This window comes from Giraffa tippelskirchi, chromosome 4, assembly GCF_054371585.1.
Source record: "Giraffa tippelskirchi isolate mGirTip1 chromosome 4, T2T-mGirTip1v1.2.pri, whole genome shotgun sequence".
NCBI classification, from domain to species: Eukaryota; Metazoa; Chordata; class Mammalia; order Artiodactyla; family Giraffidae; genus Giraffa; species Giraffa tippelskirchi.
Genome location: NC_137278.1, coordinates 114,449,006 through 114,461,249, shown reverse-complemented (window position 1 = coordinate 114,461,249; position 12,244 = coordinate 114,449,006). Strand labels below are relative to the sequence as shown.

At 38.4% G+C, this 12,244-nt stretch overlaps 2 protein-coding genes across 14 annotated transcripts in view; one reads left to right on the top strand and one right to left on the bottom strand.

The window, feature by feature from the left end:
- The window catches only part of METTL25 (methyltransferase like 25), a 316,231-nt gene extending 310,949 nt beyond the window's left edge, over positions 1 to 5,282 (bottom strand). For 12 of the 13 annotated variants that reach the window (XR_014083323.1, XR_014083325.1, XR_014083322.1 and 9 more), the window contains exon 1: positions 5,018 to 5,282. Coding sequence is in view for 6 of the 13 variants with exons in the window: in XM_081594867.1 (XP_081450993.1) it covers positions 5,018 to 5,261 (244 nt within the window). In the remaining 7 variants the exon portion in view is untranslated. Of the gene's footprint in view, positions 1 to 5,002 lie in introns of all 13 variants that reach the window. The other variant, XM_081594868.1, reaches the window with a different exon arrangement.
- A 149-nt stretch (positions 5,283 to 5,431) lies between these two features.
- CCDC59 (coiled-coil domain containing 59) lies at positions 5,432 to 11,991 on the top strand. The gene is made up of 4 exons (XM_081594869.1): positions 5,432 to 5,601; positions 7,868 to 8,180; positions 9,727 to 9,826; positions 11,453 to 11,991. Exons 1-4 carry the CDS (start codon positions 5,451 to 5,453, stop codon positions 11,612 to 11,614), a joined length of 726 nt encoding a protein of 241 aa, XP_081450995.1. The 5' UTR covers positions 5,432 to 5,450; the 3' UTR covers positions 11,615 to 11,991.
- Positions 11,992 to 12,244: the final 253 nt, after the last annotated feature.

The following is a 12,244-nucleotide window of genomic DNA, read 5'->3' as shown; positions in this document are numbered from 1 at the left end:
TCTATTTCCAACATGCTTTTGTTTCATGTGTTTCAAATTAAATGTGAGTGTAATTTTAATGCACCATAATCACTACCAACAACAAAAAATACTTAGAATGGCCAAGAAGCAATTTAATCTATTGAGATGCAATAAAAATAATTTAAGGGAAACTTCAATGAAATAATCTATCGTAGGCAAAAACTTCCTGTGTTGTTCAATTAAAATGATAGTAAATTAATTATGCAGATGCTCACCAAAAGGAACCAATTCTAAACATTTATTCAGCACCCACGCCTGGTAAGGATCATGTGAGTGATGACAACAAGAAACAGGAGATGCCGCACATGGCCTCATGCACCCGAAAGAAGAGAGTCGAGAGAGGCCCCAGAGGCTCAGTTAGAGTCTCGAGCAGCCCTGGGCTTTGGCAAAGTCACGGAGGCTGGCTTTCCAGGCACAGGAACTGTATTTCCTTAAAGCTGAATTGGTTTTCCACTGATTCTAAGCAAACTTACAAGAAACTGACTTTATAATTTATTAATTAACACTGAGAAATACATTACAACAATAGCCCATATCATTCATTTGAGAGGACACTTTCCTAATTTTAGAATTGCAACTAGGGCAGATAAAGCCAGATGTTCTTAAAGAAAATCTTAATCAAGCTGGGTAGCTGGTTGAGTTGCCTGTGTAGTCTTGATCTATTTCTGCTTCATAAACTATTTTGGCTATCCTAAATCAGAATACCTCTTCTTTTTTGCTTTTGAAAGATTTCTCTATACTTAGGAAGACCAATTAACTCCTGAAGACCAAAGATAATTCACTTGAGAATGTTACAGATTTACATATATAATCATTACTTCCAAAAAACATTTTGGTTCCCTTGAAGTGGGTAAGACAAAATCTTAATCCCTGATGAAATATAGAACACTTGTTTATTAGTAAAGTACTTACAAGGTATCATTACTGTTTGTTTGTTTTTTTCTGCAGATGGTTAATTTCACCTATACATGTAATAAACTTTTAAAAATTTTAGCCTGAAATGATGCCTGCCTTGATTTTATCTCCAGATTCCCAGAGTATCTTTCTGTAATCTTCAGTGTATTGAATCAAGGACTGCATTTTCACAGAGGGAAAGAATAGTTACTGTTTTCTATTTTCTCAAAATAAGTTATAAAGTGTATTAGTTGGAATAAGCCATACAAAAACAATGATGATAAATATAATATCAGAAATAACAGCTATCTAGTTCAGTACTGTATTTCCAGAAGTGCCTTTGATAACATTCTTTATAGATCTATGCTTCACTTCATTCTTTAAGAATAATTTACTCATCTATATGCCAGAAACTGTTCAATGTGCTAAGAATAAAAAACGAAAAAGGCAAACGCTGTACTTTTGTTTTTTAATCTAACTGCAGACAGAGAAGTCAGTGAACAATGAAAATCGCATGATGTGTTAAATATATGAAATATACAGGTTGCTACAGGAGCATATACATTTCTAGAGGTTCTTGACAATTAATTTTTTTTCCAAGGAAAGAAAGACCTAATTATATCATCACCATCACAATCATCATTACCACAACCCTCATCATTTATTAGCCACAATTTGTTGAATCCATGCTATATTCCCAGTTCTGTATCAGGAGCCAGATCACATCACCTTTCATCTTTACTACACCTTTGTAAGATAGGTAATATTATACTTTTGAAAAAGGAAAAGAAAATTACAATAGCTATCAGCTGTGGCAGAGAGCAATTCACAGCTGGGCTGGCACTGGCACACAGACCATACTCTTCCCTATTAAATATGAAAACATTTACAGTACACCAATACCAGACACAGTCTATGAGCAGGCCAAGTCCACAATCATGAGCACAAACAGAAACAAAAACATCTGCAAACATAGCAGCTTCCATGGAAGCAGCCCCAGGGAGATGCTCGCGTGCTGAGCAGCAGAGGCCTTGTTCCAACAGGCAGCACCAACTAGTCACCTATGTGAGCGCGACACTGTGGAGGCAAGTTCTCCAACTTCCATTAAGCCTTCAGCAACTGCAACATCTTGACTGTGAAACCAGGAGACCCTAAGCTCCATCCTCCAGTCCATCTGCTCCTGAATTGCTGACCCACAGAAACTGTGTGAGAGTGTGTTATCAGCAACAGATAATGTGTAACACTGTGTAATATTAATATAATTATGGGTCAATGAGTGGGTACTCTTCCAATTAATAGAATTATAAGGGAGGTCATACAATTATTGTTTCCCTTTAATTATTAGGCTACTTTGTTCTACTTCTTTGAATATATTTATAATAGCCACCTAAATCCAACATCTGAGCCCAATCTGGATCAGCTCCTATTAACTTATTTTTCCCCCCTTGGGTCACACTTTTACTTCTCTGAACACAGCTACTTACAGTGAGCATCAGGGCTCACTTGCAATCAGTGCTTTGAGCAGGAGTCACCCTTTCCTGTTTCTCTGCACACTGAGCGGGTTTTGGTTGAAAAGCAGCATTGTGGATAACTTACTGCAGGGGAGCTGTTTTATTTCTCTAAGGATTTTGTTGTTGTTGTTCTACTAAGAGAAGTGAACTTGCTTGGACCCACACTGAAATCTGTCTCCCCTTCCCCATGCAGCAGCCAGCGTCTCTGCTCAGCTGCTGATTTACAGCACCCTCTCCCCAGCATATCCCTGAGCCTGTGTAGCTCGGCAGGCAGATAAAGACTTGGGTACATGTGACAGATTGGGGGTGGTGGGGTAGGGGGGAGGGAGGTTCAATCTCTCTGTGGTTAAGTTTGCTCCCAAGGTGACCCAGCCCAAGTTTCCAGTCATCCCACCAGCCCTGAATTCTGCCCTTTGATACAGGAATTCAAACAGGCTTTTGATTTTTGCTACCCAAGCTGTGTACACTTTGGAAACACACTCTGTCGAAGTTGCAGCAAGCCGGCACATCTCCCAGGGAGCTCTGTTTTTCCAGGGGTCACCATCCCCCTAGCTTTGTCACTGTTTTTGTGGGACTCTCTGGGTCAACGGCGTGTGGGTGGGTGTGTGCAGTCTGGTGATCCAGGTTTACATTTATATCTTAGATCTCAGTCCTTCTGTGGCCCTCTTTCCAGAAGGTGCTTCTTCAATTCCCATCTGCTCTGATCTGAACTCTGTCATGACCAATTGAGCCAGGAAGGATGTCATTTTCCACTGATGCCCCGCAAGAAAGTCATGAACTCACAGTTCTTCCCCATCAGTAGCAATCTCTCAACACAAACTCTTCTCATATTTCTGTCCCTCTTTGGTCATCTTCTAGAGACTTCCAATAGTTGTCTTTAATAATCCAGTCAATGTTTGTCATTGCTATCTGCTGGAAAAACTGCCTGATCTCTTCAACTGGCCATTACCTGAAGTCCACCCTGGACTACTTTAATAGTCTTCAGGCTTGTCTTCCTGCTTCCACCTTCACCTCCTCCGCAGAGAAACTAGCTCCTAGAAAAGTACTGGCACACAGCAAGCACTAAGTAAATGTTCCCTAATGAATGAATGGACAAACTTCCCTTAGATAAAAGAGCTGGTAGAATTGGAATTTGTACCCTGTCTGACTAAACAGTCTAAAAATTTAACAGCTAAATTACACTGTACAGAGTGGCTAACAATTCTTTAGTTTAAAGATATAAATCTGGTCAAAGATAAAAAAAAATGCACTTCTTTGACACAAACAATAAATCTCATACAACGATGGAGAAAATGTCCATCTTTTCATAATCTTTACATAAACAAAAATTAATATTCCTTTACAAACAATCATTATAAAAATCATTTTTGACACTAGAGGTAGCTGACCATTTGTAGAATTGAATACATAAAAAAAAATTTAACAGGGTAAGATACATTTTAAAAGTGAATATTCTGGTCTAGATTCTATTATTGTTGAATAGGCTTAAAATTCAACATTCAAAACATGAAGCTCATGGCATCCAGTGCCATCAAATAGATGAGTGAAAATAGAAACCGTGACAGACTTCATTTTCTTGGGCTCCAAAATCACAGCGGATGGTGACGGCAGCCATGAAATTAAAAGACCCGTGCTTCTTGGAAGAAAATCTATGACAAACCTAGACAATACTAAAAAGCAGAGACATCACTTTGCCCACAAAGGTCCCTGAACAGTCAAGGCTATGGTCTTCCCAGTGATCATACACAGTTGTGAGAGCTGGACCCTAAAGAAGGCAGAGTGCCAAAGAATTGATGCCTTCCAACTGTATGCTAGGTAAGACCCTTCAGAGTCCCTTGGAGAGCAAGGAGATCAAACCAGTCAATCTTAAAGGAAATCAACCCTGAATACTCATTGGAAGGACTGATGCTGAAGCTGAAGCTGCAAGACTTCGGCAGTCTTATGCAAAGAGCTGACTCATTGGAAAAGACACTGAAGCTGGGAAAGACTGAGGGCAGTAGGCCAGGGCAGAGAGTGAGAGGTTTGATGGCATCACCAATGCAATGAACGTGAACTTGGGCAAACTTCAGGAGATGGTGAGGGACAGGGAGGCCTGGCGTGCAGCAGAGTCGGGACACTCGAGTTGGACACCACTGGGCAACTTCACAACATTTTCTTCTTGGCCATAATCACCACTTGAAATGATCTTAATCAAGAATCCAAAAGACTCATCACGTTAGGTGATGACTTATCTCCTGCTGTGTTTTCACATGGAATCTGTAAGCACTGTTCCGCGTTTCCCTCCAATCAAAACAATTATTGTTGAATTACAAAACTAAAGAAAGGTCCTAGCAATGTTGCTTGTTCTTTTTAAACTGTGGAAATACAAAAGCACCTGGGGAAGACTGGAGGTCCGAGAGGCGAGTCCCAGCGCCACGCCACCAGGAGGTGGAAAAGCTGCTGCGCTCCCTTCCACGCAGCGACCCGCCCCTGCCCGCTCCCGGCCCGCTCCCCGCAGGCACAGGCGTCTGCTGGACTTCCGCGACCCGGCACGCTCCCCAGGGCCCGAGGTCTCTCCGCCTTCTTGCCCGCCCCGCCCACCCGCCATTCACCTGACATTCTCCCGGCTTCCTCCAGGGGGCACGCCTCTGACGCCGCCGCGGACGCCCTGAGCACCGAGAGCACCGTCTCTGGGGGCAAGTCAACCAGTTTCTCCCACACAGACTCTGTGTAGAAGTCCACCGTATGTGCATTAGAAATGGGCAGGGCTTCCCTCAGGAACCGCAGCAGCTTCTGCAACTTGGCACGTAACGTGGACAGGTCCTGGGTCGCCGGGAGCGGGCAAGAAGCCGCCATGACGTCCCACCCTCCTGGACTGTAGGTGGCGCAAACGTGGCCGCGAGGCAAGGGCTCGGGGGGAAGCAGGAAAGGCAGGATAAGTAGAGCTCAGATGTGGATTTTTGGGTGGGCGGATGGATTGCTTCTGCCTGATGACGTATTTTGACTGAGTTCGTTGTGTTTTTCCTGCGCCTTGGTTGGTGTGCCATGGCGCCCGTATGGCCGGCGGCAAGGGGGCGGACAGGGAGTTTGGGGACGCGTGGAGGAGTTTCACCGGTTGAATACAGAAATAAGAACGTGAAACGGAAAACGTGGCGACCTAATCATCTGCAAGCCTTCGCGGGGAGCGTTCGCGAAGGTACGTATGTAATAAGAGAGCCTTTTACAAGTCCTCGGCCCTGCGAATCCTTCGGATTCGCCATCCTCCCAAGCTGGGAAGGATTTAGGAACAAGACCCAGCCCTACTTGGAGCCAAGAAATCTGTTCTTAAATTCGCTGAAGCCGTGGGGTTTTCAGAGCTCTGGATGGGAAGGCGAGGAAGTGTTGCTCACTCTAAATCTTGAAATACTTCTCTCGACTTAGGCTCATTAAAAAAAAAAAAATCTTTCCTTTACGTTTTCCCCATGAAACCTGCATGTATTACAGTAAAGACTAGAAGGCAAGCCAGAAATTTACTGTTTCGCACCCTTACTAATTAAGAATATCACAGAACCATCTGTTTTTCTCTTGCTATCTTTATTACTTTGCTTTAGTTTGTATTTTTCGTTTTATCTTGCTGTCTTGAAGTACCTTTAAATCCCATATGAAATACATAAATCTTAAATAAGTACAGTTTACTGATAATTGCTGTTGAGAAAGTCATACACCACCATCTAACCTGGTTAATGTTGAATTACTTTTAAAAAATCAGTCACAGGGTAGTTTCTCTAAGGTAAAATAATAGATGTGAAGTGAAATTAAAGTTGCTCAGTCATGTCTGATTCTGCGACCCCATGGACTGTAGCCTGCCAGGCTCCTCGTCCATGGAATTTTCCGGGCCAGAATACTGGAGTGGGTTGTTGAGTCACTCAGTCGTGTCTGACTTTTTTTGACCCCATGGACTGCAGCCCACCAGGCTTCTCTGTCCTCCACCATCTCCTGGAGCTTGCTTAAACTTGGTGAAGCCACCCTGCCATCTTGTCCTCTGTCGTCCCCTTTTTAATATTTCCCAGCATCAGGGTCTTTTCTATGAGTTAACTCTTCACATCAGGTGGCCAGAGTATTGGAGCTTCAGCTTCAGCGGCAGTCCTTCCAATGAATATTAAGGGTTCTTTTCCTTTAGGATTGACTGGTTGGAGCTCCTTGCAATCCAGAGGGTGCTGAAGAGTCTTCTCCAACACCACAGGTGTTCAAAAGCATCAGTTCTTCAACTTCAGCCTTCTTTATGGTCCAACTCTCATATCCATACATGACTACTGGAAAAAAAACAATAGCTTTCACTAGATGGACCTTTGTCCCCAAAGTAATGTCTCTGCCTTTTAATATGCTGTCTAGGTTTGTCCTTTTCTTCCAAGGAATAAGCATCTTTTAATTCCCTTTTAATTTCATAGCTGCAGTCACTATCTGCAGTGATTTTGGAGCCCGAGAAAATAAAGTCTGTCACTGTTTTCCATTGTTTCCCCATCTAGTTGCCATGAAGTGATGGGACTGGATGCCATGATCTTGGTTTTTTGAATGCTGAATCTTAAGCCAACTTTTTCACTCTCCTCTTTTCCTTTGATCAAGAGGCTCTTTAGTTCCTCTTTGCTTTCTGCCCTAAGGGTGATGTCATCTGCATATCTGAGGTTATTGATATTTCTCCTGGCAGTCTTGATTCCAGCTTGTGCTTCCTCCAGCCCAGCATTTCATGTGATGTACTCTGTGTATAAGTTAAATAAGCAGGGTGACAATGTACTTCCTTGACATACTTCTTTCCCAATTTGGAAACAGTCCATTGTTCCATGTCCAGTTCTAACTGTTGCTTCTTGGCCTGTGTACAGGTTTCTCAGGAGGCAGGTAAGGTTGTCTGGTATTCCCATCTCTTGAAGAATTTTCTAGTTGTGATCCACACAGTCAAAGGCTTTAGCATTGTCAAGGAAGCAGAAGTAGATGTTTTTCTGGAATTATCTTGCTGCTTCTCTGATCCAGTTGATGTTGGCAATTTGAACTCTGGTTCCTCTGCCTTTTCTGAATCCAACTTGAACATCTGGGAGTTCTCGTTTCAGATACTTCTGAATAGAAGTGAGGGTTCCCCCCCCCCTTCAGATATTGAAGACCTAGATTAAGTGTTTAGATGAATTAATGAATCTGTTTAATTTATGAGTACAATAAATTGGAGCTGTGCAACACTCTAGTTTTTCCTTCTTTGAGAGTCTCACTTGAGTTCTTCCCAACTTCTGTTAGCCTAGTCTTTTTGCAAAGGACCAAGATACTATTTATTCCAGTAGCTTCAAGTTCTTTTCTTGAAATAACATTTTAAAGCAAAACAATGAAATTTAGCATCTGAACATGATGGTGTAAAAAATTTTCTGTTTTAAATTAACAACTGCATTTTTCATGCAATGTTTCCTGAGAAAGTAATTCAAGACTGATGTATTCTTCAACAGGACAAGGCTTTGCATTTCGAAGAAAACTCAAGATTCAGCAAACTTATAAGAAATTACTCTGGAGGGAAAAGAAGTCTCAAACCCCAAGTGAATCCCGCTTCACGGACTGGTATCCTGATCATCTGAAACATCTTTATTTAGCTGAAGAGGAAAGACTCAAGAAGCAGCTTAGAAAAGCTGGCCAGCCTCTGTCAGAAGAACAAGTTGATCAGCCTTTGCCAGAAGACCGAGGTAGCAATGAGCAGGCTTTGTCTGAAGAACACTGTAGCATTGAGCAGCCTCAGCCAGAAGAACAGTGTAGCATAAGAATAAAGTATGTATTACAGTCTTTTGAAATTCTTTATTGTGGATGTAAGTAGCATTTTATGAAAGAGATTATAGAACAGTTTCTATAGTAATGGGAATTTGCCTTAGGGCATTTCAGAAGTGGCAAGTAATTATGTGAAAATGTTTTCATGGAGGCTTTCTTGTTAGCTTAAATGACTGAGTTATGTTGCTTAATAAACAAGGAATGGAATGGAATTAAGAGATCTGGGTTTTAGATTTAAGTCTCTCAAGTACATTTATTTGGACCATGGTTAATGCTTGCTATTTATGTTTTTAAAAATCTAACTTTTGAGAGGTATTATAGTGCAATGCATCATAGACTCTGGAGTTAGCTTTAATATGTTGGTGCCCAATGTCCTCTTCTTTAAAAATGGAAATAATAATAGTAAGTATGTGATTTACAGCTACCATGTTGCACACCCCAGGATGGATTATTTATAGACTATGATATCCCTGACCTATCTCATGATGTTGTGATGATTAAATGACTTCATTTATATATGGTCCTTAAAAAGGCATATGATACATGGGAAGTGGTATATGACTGTTAACTGCTACTACTACTACTACTGTTATTAATTTTTTTTAATAAATTTATTTATTTTAGTTGGGGGCTAATTACTTTACAATATTGTAGTGGTTTTTTCCATACATTGACATGAATCAGCCATGGGTTTACATGTGTTCCCCATCCTGAACCCCCCTCCCACCTCCCTCCCCATCCCATCCCTCTGGGTCATCCCATTGCCCCAGCCCTGAGCATTTGTCTCATGCATTGAACCTGGAATGGTGTTCTGTTTCACATATGATAATATACATGTTTCAATGCTATTCTCCCAGAACGTCCCACCCTCACCTTCTCCCTCAGAGTCCATAAGACTGTTCTATGCATCTGTGTCTCTTATTCTGTCTCGCATATAGGGTTATCGTTACCATCTTTCAAATTCCACATATATGCATTAGTATACTGTATTGGTGTTTTTAATAATAATAATACTATATATATATTAAATTTATATTATAATATTTAATAATATTAAATATTATTTAATAATAATACTACTGTTATTAATATGGATTTTTTTCCCCAGAGAACATAGACTTGATTGCAATTAAAAAACAAATGAAATGGAATAGAGACAGGTTGGTCAGAGAACTTTGGGATTAAAGTTCATGTACACCCATAAAGTCCTTCATAACATCCTTCAATTTAATGCCTTTGCAGTCTGTCATTTCTACCATTCATATGCTGGTTTACTCTTCTGAACTTTCTGTATTTTCCCTGGTTGAACTATTTCTCAAGACTCTATATTTACCACCTTCTATATGTTGAAAGGTATAACAAAAATTTTAATGTGTTATTTGGATGTCTTACTACAAGATTTAATGTCTTTCTTTCAACATCTCTCCCCCTGCCTTAAGTTACATTAGTGAGATTTGACTATACAAGTACTATATTTGATGTAATTTTGTCATAATTTTGGTTATATTATTTTTAATACTTATGATTTGTTTTCATTTATCTTGTGAAGCTCCATTAATATTCCAAAGAAAAATAAAAAGAAAACGTCAAATCAAAAAGCACGGGAAGAATATGAGCGGATACAAGCTAAGCGTGCTGCTAAGAAACAAGTAAGATCTATTTTTAAAATACTTAGATTCATTTTTCTTTATCCTAAGTGCATATGTAAGCTTTTCTTCTAAATATGGGGCCCATAGTATGCCCATCTGTAAATATTTACTGGGTAAATGAATAATCTGAGAGGAGCTGGAGAATTTCAACATCCTGATTCCTCCATTGTTTATATTACCCTCAAGAGGTGATAGTAATAGTGATTTTTTAACAATTGCCTCAAGAGATTATACATAATAAAATTTGAGAACTACTAAAAAATACAGATTTTCATAAATTTACATCAAAGCAAGTAGAAGTCAGAGGGAGGTATTAAAATAAAATAATATTTTAAAGAGTTTTTCTTGCTCTTTAAAAACCCTACTAGATTAACTTAGCAGTAAGTTACCATTCTTTGTTATCATTCATAAACCCACAATTATAATAGCTTTTTTAAAATGAGTAGAACAAAGCCATGTGCAGCTTCAGCAAAATTGTTTTATCTGTGGTTAATTCATATTTCTTACATTAAAGCTCTATAATCTATCACATTAAAAAGGTTAGCACATCAGTCAAAAATACCCCAAAGTTGGTGCTGACATATAATTTCTTGTATGTGTTAGTTTTACAGATTGTTTAATTAAGAAATCTGGAAGTTTAACATGTAAAATTTATTTGATTATTTTTAAACTGATGGCAGACGAGAGTGAAGTAGGAATAGTTCTCCACGGAAAAACTAAACTTCTGTTTCATAGACTGTGACAGTATACTTTGCTTTTTAAACCAACCTTCTAATACTGCCACCTTTGTAAATAGTATATCAGATGAAATAAGAGCCATTATACTGTAAAACATACAACATTTAAAAAAATTTCCATTATATATTATATTAAAATATATTGATATATATAATTATGTAATGTATGTGAAAGCACTTGGTTAATTATGTCATCATACAAATGTAAGGCTGTGTCATGTGGAAGCTATATGTGTTACAGGGGAAGTTGAAAAACAGTGCACATATTGTATTATTGCAAGAACTTTTAACTTTTACATATAAGAATATAGTATTTTAAGTAGTACTTTTCAGATCTATATAACTTGGAATTATTTTTCTTTAAGTGCAAATGAATTTAAGTCTTGATCTTAGCAAATCAGATGAACATGATAATTCTTAAATAATCAAAATCATAATATCTAGCACAATATTTTACATATATACAGTGTACAGTCAGTAAGTACTTCTTGAATTTAAATACTTCTTGAGTTAAATCTGTCAGATGGCAAATTTAAAAGAATACCAGATATTCTAGAAATGATTTCAGTGTTACAGGGACTAGATAACCTGTAAAGTCACTTCTGACTCTTCAGTGAATCTAATTAAATGATGAAATTATTAAATGTGCCTTCTTTCTTTGTGCTCTGATTTTACTCATATGCAAAATTAAAATTGTTAAATAATTTTGCATTATGCTGTGCACATATGATAGTGTAAAGGCAAAGAGAGTACACTACTGCACTTACTAGTAGCATTTCACATTTTGAAAAATATAGGACAGACCTTGAAGTGATAGCTATTTCAGCAGAATTGTGAACAGTATCTACTGTTTGTCACTAATGAAAATTATATACATTAATAATTTCAGGAATTTGAGAGGAGAAAACAAGAGAGAGAAGAAGCTCAAAGGCTCTACAAAAAGAAGAAAATGGAAGTGTTCAAAATACTGAGCAAAAAGACTAAAAAGGGCCAACCAAACTTGAATTTACAGATGGAGTATCTTCTAAAAAAAATACAAGAAAAAAATTAAGTCAGACATTGTTGCCTAACTAATCAACCGTTAAAATATGTGCTTGCTATTTATTGAATTCTTTTGTATATGGAGTGTCCCTCCTACCATGTAACTAAATTTGTCAACATAAACTGAATGGCTAAGCTATATTAAAGATAAGATATCCAAATATTTTTGTTTTTATAAAAGAAAATTTTCTATATATACTCTACATGATATGTGATTTGATTTTTATTTATTTGCCACTGAAGGAAAGTTGCCCTTAAGAACTGAAAGAACCTGCTATTTGTGCAACAAGTTCAAGCATGTGATAATTTTGTACCATATGAAATTCAGATGAAATAAAGTGTTTTGAAAGTAAGGGAGCAAAGCTTTCAATAAATCATTTCAATAAATGTTGAAGTTTAGCAGTGAACTGTTATGGTTTTAAAATTCTATAATTATGGAATCCTGAAGGAGACAGAGACTCCCCTTGAACTTTTTAAATTTATCTTCAGTACATTTTATAGGGGGGTGATCCTATACACCCTATTTTATGTATATATGTGTATGTATATCCTATACACCATATTATATCCTATACACATTATAGTATGGTCTTCATAAAGCACAATTTGATATTTATAATCATTCCTTAAGTAGAAGTAA

Bases quoted from the DNA above. Each gene is read 5' to 3' on its own strand.
- CCDC59 (XM_081594869.1), top strand. From the start codon at position 5,451: ATGGCGCCCGTATGGCCGGCGGCAAGGGGGCGGACAGGGAGTTTGGGG. The intron at 5,602-7,867 runs GTACGTATGTAA...ATTCTTCAACAG, and splicing joins CGCGGGGAGCGTTCGCGAAG to GACAAGGCTTTGCATTTCGA. The intron at 8,181-9,726 runs GTATGTATTACA...TATCTTGTGAAG, and splicing joins CAGTGTAGCATAAGAATAAA to CTCCATTAATATTCCAAAGA.